This window comes from Schistocerca piceifrons, chromosome X, assembly GCF_021461385.2.
Source record: "Schistocerca piceifrons isolate TAMUIC-IGC-003096 chromosome X, iqSchPice1.1, whole genome shotgun sequence".
In the NCBI taxonomy this organism is placed as follows: Eukaryota; Metazoa; Arthropoda; class Insecta; order Orthoptera; family Acrididae; genus Schistocerca; species Schistocerca piceifrons.
In genome coordinates this window covers 23,148,040-23,160,347 of record NC_060149.1, presented here as the reverse complement: position 1 = coordinate 23,160,347, position 12,308 = coordinate 23,148,040, and the positions used below count along the sequence as shown (strand labels likewise).

General features: G+C 41.9%; 1 protein-coding gene across 1 annotated transcript; it reads left to right on the top strand.

Annotated features, from left to right (window-relative positions):
* Positions 1 to 1,165: 1,165 nt before the first annotated feature.
* Positions 1,166 to 9,160, top strand: LOC124722158 (golgin subfamily A member 6-like protein 22; the record flags this gene model as incomplete). The annotated part of the gene is made up of 3 exons (XM_047247361.1): positions 1,166 to 1,181; positions 2,813 to 2,829; positions 7,952 to 9,160. Coding segments are annotated over 3 exons (1,242 nt in total), but the record flags the coding sequence as incomplete, so codon positions are not given.
* Between the last annotated feature and the right edge of the window lie 3,148 nt (positions 9,161 to 12,308).

The following is a 12,308-nucleotide window of genomic DNA, read 5'->3' as shown; positions in this document are numbered from 1 at the left end:
TCGACGTTTTTCCTGACGGCATACGGGACCACACCGATGGGAGAACACAGTCCCGCAGAGCTCCTCCACAGGGGCCCACCTAGGACTCTGCTGCACCTCCTCCGGCCTGGTCTTCGCCAGTCTTTGCAAAATGGGGTACCTGGCTTCCACCGGGTGTGTCAGTCTTGGCACGTGGGTTTGGTCGCAATCCATGTTGGATACCAGTGGTGATCCTGAGCCACAATGGCTGCCGGCTCTATACCTTGCAGGTGGGGGACCAGGAGGTACGTCATTACCAAAATCAGCTACGTCCATGTTTGGGCACCCACCCTCCGACCCCTCAGGCACCGATTTCCCCATTGCCGGCACCTGTGTTGGTTTCTCAGGGGACGCTACCACCCCTCCCACCTGTAACTCCGCCACACTGCGATGGTTCTCAGCCTTGGTGGCCTCCAGTATCTCTAGCACCGGCATCGCCATCGTTAGAGATGCCCCGGCGAGAGCAGGCCCCCCTCGCAGGCTCGGATTCTCAGCAGGCTGGTTCACCTGTGGTCATGCCTACCCCATTGTCCACACTACTGGGTCTTGCCCCTCCCGAGTTGGAATGGGACCCGTAGTTCGACAGCTTGTCACCCGTTCTGTCCTGGGCTCCGGTGGTGGGACGACGGGGGCCTCTTCGTGTGGGTCACTTCCAACCATGTTTGAAGGTTCCGGCTCGAGGGTTGGCAGATCCCCTCGACACCAGCATTCCAACGGACGTGGTGGTCATCGCTCCTGCACGACTCTCCACTTTCCGAAGCAGTGGATAACAGTGGCTTCACCCCCCCCAAGGAGGAGGAGTGCAGTAGCCACAAGAAAGATCACGGGAGGCGCACATTGGCACGGCTTGCCCCGGACAGTAGTTGCCGCAAGTAAAGTCCTGTCTACCAGAGGGCACACGAGAATTCGGCCGCGCCCTCTACCGACGGAACTACAACTACTCAGGCAGCATGGGCCGTGCCCAGTCAGTTTTACATCGGGCATGCCTAGCAGACAGATCCCGTTCTACACTATGTGAAGTGCGACGGACTACGTAAATCATGTTAATACAACACCTTCTTTGATTTTCTTCATGCTTGTACGATTTTAAGGTTGTTTTTATCTGTACGTCAGTTTCCTATAGCATTATGACACAATATTTAAGAAAAAGAAAAAAAAAAAACAACTCAATAAAATCATCTTTGAATATTAGAAGATTTCTGAAAACTTTTGAATACAAAACATTTATAATCAAGTAACGTAAGTATTGAGAATTGTAGCAGTTGTAAAGTTGCTGGTTCAAGTTTCACTAGACGCAAATTTTTAAAAATATTTTTATTTAAATTCTATAGTTATTATTAAATATGAATATTAATTAGGAAATAATGAATCATATTTTTAACAAATATAATATCTAGTCATTTTTAATTACTGGTCTTGTGAAAATGAATTAAAATTTAATATTGTCATGTGAAATGGCTTATTGTTAAATGAAAAAAATATATTTCAATCTCCATGAAGAGGAAAGTATTTTCTTTAGAATTTTCACTAAATGTCAATTCATTGTCAGTACTGGCATTGTCACGCCATTAGTAATGAAAAATAAAGATATATTTGCATTTAAAAATGTGATTCATTAGTTGTTTATTAATGTTTTTATTTGTAAATAAGGCTGGAATTTATGGAAAAGTAAAAAGAATATTGCAGATAATGAGATCTGATCCAGCAGCTTTGATTACTAGAATTTCATGATATGTGCTCGGTTACCAATGGCTATGTCAACACATCAGATATGTTTTGTTATTAACAGTGCCCAGAATTTTCTAGTTTCCAGAGAAAGTTTTTTTCATGTTTGTTTGAGAATTGGGTCATGCTGTTATAGGAAAGTAATCTATTTGCACTGAGCTTGAAACGCATATAAATACGAAGAAAATGAAAGAGAGCCAGCCCATAAAGTCTCCTTATTAGTCCTCTGTCATGCTGTTGTCAGACAGTTGCATGTACAACCACCTCATAAATCAGGGTCTGTAGATATCAGAATAAGGTTAGTGATTCAGTGGAGTGTGAACAGTGTAAATGGGAAATGGAGCCCTATTATTCCACACGGGCAATGGCAGACATGGTATTCTCTTATGGATTATTTAATTGCCTTTACAAACAGGCATATTTTATGTACAATGAGTGACATCTTCAACACCACGTTCCACCTGAAAAAACATTCAGCAGCATCTTCCAAGAATGTACAGGTACATGATATTTTCAACACAAATAAGGGATTGCAGTAGACTTCCCACAGTTTGCATGCCAGATACGGATGAGTGAGTGTTATTAGGAGAAGACGATAACCCTGAGACAAAAGTATGAAGGACTGGAGCTTCTGAAGGCACCTACCATGCTCTTGCATGCTCAGTTGTGTGTGAGTGGTACACGAAAGCTCTAAAGCCATGATACCATCATGCCAGATTACACAATTTTACATGTCTGAACACTTAAAGCAAGTTGGCAATTGTTGTACTACTATGCCATCTTATCAAGGTGTGACTGAATACTGGGCAGCTTTTCTAAGACAGTACTTCATTATAACTGCATCATCTGCAAAAAGTCCAAGATTACTGCTGATGTTGCCTGCCATAAATATACAGCATGAACTGCAATGGCCCCAACATACTTCCCTGGGGCACACCAGAAGTTATATTTGCATCTGTCGATGACCATCCATCCAATGTAACATGCTGCATCCACCCATCAAAGAAATCCTCAATCCTGTTAAAAATGTTGCTTGATACCCTGTATGATCTTACTTTCATTAACAGCTCTAGATGTGGTACTGAGTCAGATGGTTTTCAGAAGTCAGTAAATACTGCAACTATCTCACTGTTTTGATGCTCAGCTTTCAGGATGTCTTAAGAAAAGTGTGAGTTTGGTTTTTCACATGATTAATGTTTTCCGAATGCATTCCGTTTGGAGTGGAGGAGGCCATCCTGTTTGATATACCTCACTACATTTGAAATAAGAATATGTCCTAAGATACTGCAACAAATGCATGTCAATGAGACTGGGCAGTGGTTTTTGGAACAGTTCTTCCTTTGGGGACTCTATGGTATATTATGGTTGAAAGACAGTCTATCTCAGTTGCAGAGTAAGTGTGAATCTGATAGGGATTCCAATGGGGCCCAGATCTTTGTTTAATTTGAGTGATTTCAGCCACTTCTCCATGCCACTGGCACAATATGTATTTCACTCATGTTTGCAGTGGTGTAAAAATTTAATTGGGACAATACTCTTGGGTTTTCTGTTGTAAGGGGACATTTGAAAACAGAGTTAAGCATTTGTGCAATTTGCTTTGCTACTCTCAATTTCAGTTCGTGCCTCATCTGTGTGTGATTGGACACTAACTTTGGCACAGTTAATATCTTTGCATTCAACCAGAACTTCTTTGGGTTTCGAGAAAGATCCTATTACAATATTCTTCAAGAGCCGCCACTGAAGGCTTCACACATTGCTCTTTCGACAGCCAAATGCATTTTATTTATAATCTTACTATCTGTAACTGTATGCTTTGTCTTACACCCGTTACACAATAGTCTCTGTTTCTTTACAGTGAATGTGTACCACAGAGGGTCCTTCTGTCGTGAACTGTTCTATTAACTACAAATCGATCAAGTTGCATGGCCAACTATTTTAAACTTAAGTAGCAGTTCTTCTGCATGTTTCTGTTAAGAGGTAAATATTACCAGCAGTTGAAGTGAGTCTCAGTGGCTTCAATTTCAGTTTCAGTAGAAGATAGCACCTCAAATTTATTGGTTAGTGGGATGAGTGTAAGACGCTGTGTTCTGAAAAGAATGACATTTTGTTCGAACTGGAGATACAGAGTGGTGGTTTGTTATTATGTAACACTGAGTGAGATAATAAATTAACGTACAGTTGAACAGGCTGTTATTCAGCACTCATATACGAGTTGCAGCATAGGATTATACATCCAACTGGTTGCAACTAAGTGGTAGGTACGTTAAAGATTTAGGTGCCTACTAGAGGTGTCTTCATCAGAATGAAATTTTTATAAAGCATGAGATTACATTGCTAAGAAGCAATGGTCAGAATTTAGAGCAATATCTTATGTTTTTCCCAGCCGGGCACAGGTCGCAAAGGTTGGAACATTTCATTTCCCTTATGACTTGAACATAGCTGCTCTAAATTCTGACTATTGCTTCTTAGCAATGTAATTTTTTGCTTTATCAAAATTTCATTCTGATGAAGACACCCCTAGTAGGTGTTGAAAGCTAGTTTAACGTACCTACCAGTTAGTTGCAACCAGCTGGCCATATAATCCTGTGTTGAAAAAAGATAATAAATTGTCATTATAGCTATGTATGCAAGTCTTTCAGCAATGATGAAAACAAGGTATTAGGTCTGCTTTAGTACCCATTTGTGGCAGAAATTGTGGATAATCAACTTACAGCTTCATGCACTATGCCAAACAAATTAACAGGTGTTTTGTATCACAAATTACCTGCACCATTGGGGAATGCGGTTTGTCTTGCAAAGTAGGATAACTATTACCCTTTTTCAACCAAGTTTTTATTATTTCTGCAGCAAATCCTGTTTCTCTTAGTTCTGGTAGGGAATTCCAGTGGCCTACAAATATTTAAAAAAGAGAAAGTTTGCATAACTGTGAACATATTGTTTTGAGATGTGTAGAAAAGGAATATAATAGAAGACAAATGGTTAGCTTTGAGAGAAGAAATATGGAAGGCAACATAGTAACAAGCCTAGGGTTAGTAAAAGTCCTTAGATAACATTGGAGTTATTAAATTTAACTGATGAATGGAGAAAATATAAAAATCCAGCAAATGAAGAAGGCGAAAGGGAATACAGATGTGTAATAAACTAGATTGACAGGAAGTGCAAAATGCAGAGGCTGTAGATGCAGGCATAAATAGGGGAGAAGTAGAGGCTGCCTGTGGGAAAATTAGAGAGCCCTTTTGAAAAGGAAAGGGGAACTGTATGAACTTCAGGGTCATATGGCAAGCCAGTACTAAGGAAAGAAGGGAAATCTAAACAGTGAAAGGAAGATATTAAGGGGTATATAAAGGAAATGAAGTTGAAGACAATAGAAAGGGAACGGGAAGTAGATGTAAATGAGGTGGGAGATAAGGTACTGCGATAAGAATTTGATGAGGACTGAAAGACCTAAGTTCAAACAAGTCTCCTGGAGTAAATGATACTCTCAAAATAACTGAAATCCTTGGGAGAGCCAGTAATGACTAAACTATTCTTTCTGAGACAGATGAAATATGCTCAGACTGCAAGAAGACTGTAGTAATTCCAGTTCTAAAGATGGCAGTTGATGATAGGTGTGAATATTACAGAACCATCATGCCTACAAAATAATGAAAAAAATATTGACAGAAGAAAGAAAAAACTCATAAAAGCCAGGCTCAGAGTGGATAGGTTGAAGAAGGGTCATTTATAGACTTAGAGGATACTTTTGACACAGTTGACTGGAAGACACTCATTGAAATTCTGAAGGTAGCATGGATAAGATACAAGGAGTGAAAGGTTATTTTCAGTTGGCTGCAGTTATGCGTCAAAGGACTCAATGTACAGACTGTCTTCTTGTGACTGTACTTTCTTGTGACCATTGCTGCCAGTAGTATACAGTGGCTACATGCCTGCTAAGTCTTTCTGCAATATCACAGAAGGAACAGACAGCCTCTCGTAGCCCTATTACATGACCTCGTCAAACTCAGTGAGGTGCTGATATCATCATCTTTGCCACATCAAAGGCATTCTTCACATCCATTCTCAAAGGCAACTAACACTTACAACTGTTACAGCATGTATTTAAAGCAAACCTGATTTGCATCCTGATAGTGGTGCTACTAATGCCACTCTTATATGACTGCTGTGAAATCTGAATAGACATCATCTTTCACATGTAGAAACACAGCTACCAACTTTAATTTGTGTTGCACAACTAGTCATTGGTGTTGTGATTTTTTTTCCGTCAATGTATAATTTTAAGTGTTAGGAAATCTTTCTCTGAAGGTATTGGTCTAAAGTGTGGCCTAGTATTGATGACAAGCACTTCAGAAGAGAGTAGAAGCTTTTGAAATGTGGTGCTATGAATGAATGCTGAAAAAGGGATCACAACAGTAACAACCACAGCAGCAACAAAACCAACCACCACCTTTCATGACAGCACTTTTCCTTGCCTCAATCTTTTACATTGGTTGCAAATACAAGGCTGTGAATTAGCAGGTTCCTTTCAATCTTCTGTGAGTTATTGGTGTCCATTGGCTGTTGTGTAGGACTGCGCATCACAACCATGCTTTTGGCTGTGCTTAACATTGCTGCTGTAACTGGTGTTAGCCATATAACATCTGCAGTTAAACAACTCAGAGCTTTTCCTATGTGCTGCTGCAGAGCCAGACACAGTAACATGTGCTACTTGAACAATTACGTGACATTTCCCTTGTGTACAAGCAGCACAATTGTCATACAGTTTTTGTTTTAACATCACTACTCCATCAAAATATATTCAAAAATAATAATTTTACTTAAATTTTTTGTGACTAAATATAATTACACAAAAAAATATTTTTGAAATCCACATGCCAGTGATGGAGGTAGCAAATGTTAAAATTAAATTACTATACTTAGCTTTGGTAGTTAGGTGAGTTTGTTCTTCTCACAAATTACTCTATAATGTGCAAGGCAAAAATTATACCATCCAGGCAGACTGCAGCAAATCAAACTAAAACATTAAATAAGCCAGCAACCAACAACTCACTACAAACTACCTTGTGACCTCTTCCACCTACATATATATATATCCCATCAGAAGTTCTTATTCTCCTTTTGTTTGTAACACTATCAGTCACAATTGATTTTATCATATACTAACACTTTCGTGATATGGTCCTGGTTCCACTGAGTGTTGCCGACTGATGGGTTGTATGTCAGAGAGTCGCATAAATACCTTGAAATGTTTTGACCACATCGCCTTTTCACGTCACACTCTGATGGACGATCCATTTGTTGGTGAAACTCAGAAGAACTAGGAGTGCCTCTGAAAGTGTCCAACGCAGCTCTGAATGGAATTTTAGGAAAAAAAAATGTTTCATGGACCACAACCATACAAGCAGGAAGATTCACCAGCAAATATGACAAATGGTTGTGAAAACCTTCAGTGTATAATTTCAAAACAGATTCCTTGCGATAAATTATTTAATATTTCAGTCTGAAGTCCTTACAATCAAAACATTTTTGAACATATCTTTTACTATCATCAATATGTGTTTTTTCATTACTTTTGTTAAGTTCAATATAGTAATTTTTATACTTGTTAAACAAATTTAAAATTTTCCCACATACGTATGGTAACTTAATATGATGCTAAATTCAAAATCAGTTTTAATTTTTATACAAAGATGCAAACTTTATGTAAAATTTTAGAATTTACACTATGTAAATAATGAAATGGAACAACGGATTCTCACAAGGAATTCGGACGTTGAAGAACAGGAGAACGTCAGTGTAGAAGATGGGTGAACCAGGAATGTGTGCCCACATCAGGAGACTCTGGGACATCATCAGGAAAAGAATAAAGAATGAGGATGTTCTAAGGAGGCATCCTTGGAATGGAACAGGGAAGGTCAGCACATCAGATAGTACTATTTTGTTTGAATAAGTAGACCAAAGTAGAGTAGATAATAAAAGTACAAAGTGATGTGGTAGAAATAGGAAAACAAGAAACAAAGATTTACTGCAGAGTAACTTTCAAATAAAAATTCAGCCTGGCACAGATGTCCAGGACAGAATTAGACCCAGGGAAAACTCACCATGGATGGAAGAGCACAGAAGTTTGCAAAAGTATGAGAATGAAATAGTATTGGACAGTAATAAAAACCAGAAGAAATGAAGATGACACAAATTAACATGGTCCTCAGAGAAGAAGGATGAGGAGAAGAAGGATGAGGAGAAGAAGGATGAGGAGAAGAAGGATGAGGAGAAGAAGGATGAGGAGAAGAAGGATGAGGAGAAGAAGGATGAGGAGAAGAAGGATGAGGAGAAGAAGGATGAGGAGAAGAAGGATGAGGAGAAGAAGGATGAGGAGAAGAAGGATGAGGAGAAGAAGGATGAGGAGAAGAAGGATGAGGAGAAGAAGGATGAGGAGAAGAAGGATGAGGAGAAGAAGGATGAGGAGAAGAAGGATGAGGAGAAGAAGGATGAGGAGAAGAAGGATGAGGAGAAGAAGGATGAGGAGAAGAAGGATGAGGAGAAGAAGGATGAGGAGAAGAAGGATGAGGAGAAGAAGGATGAGGAGAAGAAGGATGAGGAGGAGAAGGATGAGGAGGAGAAGGATGAGGAGGAGAAGGATGAGGAGGAGAAGGATGAGGAGGAGAAGGATGAGGAGGAGAAGGATGAGGAGGAGAAGGATGAGGAGGAGAAGGATGAGGAGGAGAAGGATGAGGAGGAGAAGGATGAGGAGGAGAAGGATGAGGAGGAGAAGGATGAGGAGGAGAAGGATGAGGAGGAGAAGGATGAGGAGGAGAAGGATGAGGAGGAGAAGGATGAGGAGGAGAAGGATGAGGAGGAGAAGAAGAAGGATGAGGAGGAGAAGAAGAAGGATGAGGAGGAGAAGAAGAAGGATGAGGAGGAGAAGAAGAAGGATGAGGAGGAGAAGAAGAAGGATGAGGAGGAGAAGAAGAAGGATGAGGAGGAGAAGAAGAAGGATGAGGAGGAGAAGAAGAAGGATGAGGAGGAGAAGAAGAAGGATGAGGAGGAGAAGAAGAAGGATGAGGAGGAGAAGAAGAAGAAGAAGAAGAAGGAGGAGGAGAAGAAGAAGAAGAAGAAGAAGGAGGAGGAGAAGAAGAAGAAGAAGAAGAAGGAGGAGGAGAAGAAGAAGAAGAAGAAGAAGGAGGAGGAGGAGAAGAAGAAGAAGAAGAAGGAGGAGGAGGAGAAGAAGAAGAAGAAGAAGGAGGAGGAGGAGAAGAAGAAGAAGAAGGAGGAGGAGGAGAAGAAGAAGAAGAAGAAGGAGGAGGAGGAGAAGAAGAAGAAGGAGGAGGAGGAGAAGAAGAAGAAGGAGGAGGAGGAGAAGAAGAAGAAGGAGGAGGAGGAGAAGAAGAAGAAGGAGGAGGAGGAGAAGAAGAAGAATTAGATATGTGTCATACATGCATATCTTTGCCAGACATTCCTAACTTTTCGAGTAACAAAATACTATAATTAGCAACCAGAATAGTCTGTTGTCTGTTCAAAACAGTATTACAGTGCCGAAATCCTGAAAAGACAAACTGTGAATTGATAACTATGCATATATCAGATTCTAAACTAATTCATAGAGTCATGTACATGATGGAATGAAATAGAAATTCTGACGACGGCCCCAATCAGGCACTGAAATGAATTCAGTGGTAAAAATTGAAAATTCGTGCCAGACTGTGACTTGAACCCAGATTTCCTGCTTTTGAGTACCTTAACTGCTGTGGCTATTCAAGCATTCTTCTCGTCCAACCCTAAATCCCAATTTGTTACACATTATGTAAGTAGTGGCCTAAATCCACTATGCTCATTGCTCATGCCCTCATGCTTATTTCTGCAAGATTATGTGAAATTGCATCCACACAGAAAGGATCTTAATGGCCATCAAGGTGTATATATTTATGTATATGTATGATGTCTGTTCTGTTTGACACGTAAGAATTTCTATGTTGTTTCATCATGTTTATGTTCGGCTATGGGATCAAGAATGGTATCTCATGAAAGTTTAGTTTTAGTTTAGTTTAGTTATGTCATGTTCTGTAGATTATTTTCACGATTATTTTATCGATATGATGTGGAACAAGTCAGATGACAAGATACATACACACACATGAATAGTGCTAATATTAATATTACTGGAAGTTTTAGTTCTACACATGCAACAACATTTAGAGGTACTTTTTTCTTTACCATTTCTGAAACAGGCACTCGTACATGGAGTAGAAGGAGTTGTCCAAAAGAAATCATTTGAAGCTAGATTTAAAACTTGGTCTGCTACCTGCCAGACACTTTATGTTGTTGGGCAAATGATGAAAGATTTTTGTTGCTGAATAATGTACTCCTTTTTGAGCAACTGACAGCTTCAATAACGGATAGGAAAGGCCATTTTTTTCTCTAGTGTTGTACATATGAACATCACTGTTCTTCGCGAATTTAGATGGTTTATTTGTAATTGAGGGAATATTGAATAGTTGTAGGTAAACCACTAGAATTCTCTCAGATGCAGATTTATTCACACTTAGCTTCTACACAGATACAAGTCCGGAGGCTAACTGCCATTAGCGTCCAACATCCTGCCCAAAGCCATCTCCTCAAAGATAGCACACTTACGCACAGATCAAATATCGATATTTATGGTGCTCTACACCACATAGCCCCCCCCCCTCCCCCCACCGTATGGAGTACATCCCTGTGAATGGGGGGGGGGGGTGATAAGTTAGGAAGGTAACGTAGTAACATACAGTTCTTCTGCGTCAGGCTGAAGCAGTCGACTGGTAGGAGACCGGGGGAGTGAAACCTGGTACGTCGACGGTGAAGTCAGCAAGCGTCACCGGCGGCTGAAGACAACGTGGAGGTGTAGCACTTCGTCAGCCGGCAGGTGGAGAATCACCTTGCCAGAAGGCCTAACAAAGGCATACAAATTGCCACACGCAGCACTTCTGCTCAATTTAAAGCGGCGCACTACACGAGATTCTGCACTTCCTCCCTCAATATTGTCACACGAGAGTACCACACACACCGTATCGCCATCTACGACAACAGATAATTTATGTATGTCATCAGGGTGCACATGTGTTGTGAATTCTTGGATGGCACCTGTACGAGCAATGGTAGGGAGGCAGGGAGGTGTGGGAAATCCATGGCAGGGGGAAGCATCTGCTGAGAGGGGGGTGGCAGGTGCACTGGACTGCGCAGGAGATAACCTCGGGTGATCAGCTGACAGACGAGGGAGCGTGACTGAAGGCAACGAGGAGCCAGCGTGGGTTGAACGGCGTGACAAAGAGCTGTCACACGAAGATGATAACACAATGGTAGAATCCGAGTGGTTGGCAGTTTGACTGCGAGGGCTGTGAGGAGTGAAGCCGCGAAAAGATTGGCCACTTGAATTAGATGAATGCGGAGAAGGAGCAGTGCTCGGCAGAGAAGCACGCTGTGGAGAATCAATACCTGAATGCATGGTGTGGGAAGATTGATGGCCGCTCGAAGCAGGAGTGGGAGAAATAGGGACAGAATCAGGGAGGTTCACCTGAGGCTCAATGAAAGCTGGTTTCACTCGGTTGAGTGAGACCGTGGTTACAGAGTCTTTTATGAGGAGATCCATGTTATCCTCAGAGCGATTGACGACCTTGTAAGGACCTTTGTAGGGCGACTGAAGCGGGGCTTTGACTGAGTCATCTCTGAGAAACACTTACTCACAAGAGTCTAGCATGCGCGGTACGTACACGCGCGGAGGTGTATGAGCAGCTGGGGGTGGCGGCTGTATTTTGCTGCAGTGCAAGCGCACCCGCTCGAGAAGTGAAGGGAGTTCAGAGGGCCGTGGAAGTGGGGTGGGAGTGACTAATTCTCCAGGCAAACCAGAGGTTGGCCATACACAAACTCGGCTACGGAACCCTTGAGGTCTTCCTTGAAAGTCGCACGAAGGCCAACAAGCACGAAGGGCAGTGCCTCTGTCCATAGTGAGTCATGCCAACGCAGGGCAGACTTTAAGGTGCGATGCCATCGCTCGACAAGCCCATTGCTTTGGGGGTGGTATGCAGAAGTATGAATTTTGACAATACCATGCATTTTAAATAAGTCAGAGAAAACTGAAGACTCGAATTGTCGCCCCTGGTCAGTTGTGAGGTAAACAGGTGAGCCAAATCTAGAGATCCACAAATCTAAGAATGCTCGACTTACTGTCTCAGAGGTAACGTTCGGAACAGGCACAGCCTCAGCCCACCGAGTCATCCTGTCAATAGCTGTAAACAAGTAATGGAAACCCTCGGAGGGGGGCAAAGGGCCTATGAGGTTGACATGAACATGGTGAAACCGGCCTGGCGGTTGGGCAAAACAGCCAAGGGGTGGAGAAGTGTGCCTGGAAACTTTGTTCTGTTGTCACACCATGCATGCCCTTGCCCAAGACTGACAGTCACGGTGCATGTCTCTCCAGACATACCGTTCAGCTACCAGACGGGTGGAAGCTTTGACACCGGGGTGTGCTAATGTGTGTAGTTTGTCAAAGACCTGGTGTTGAAGGGGCTTAGGAATGAATGGCCGCAACGTACCAG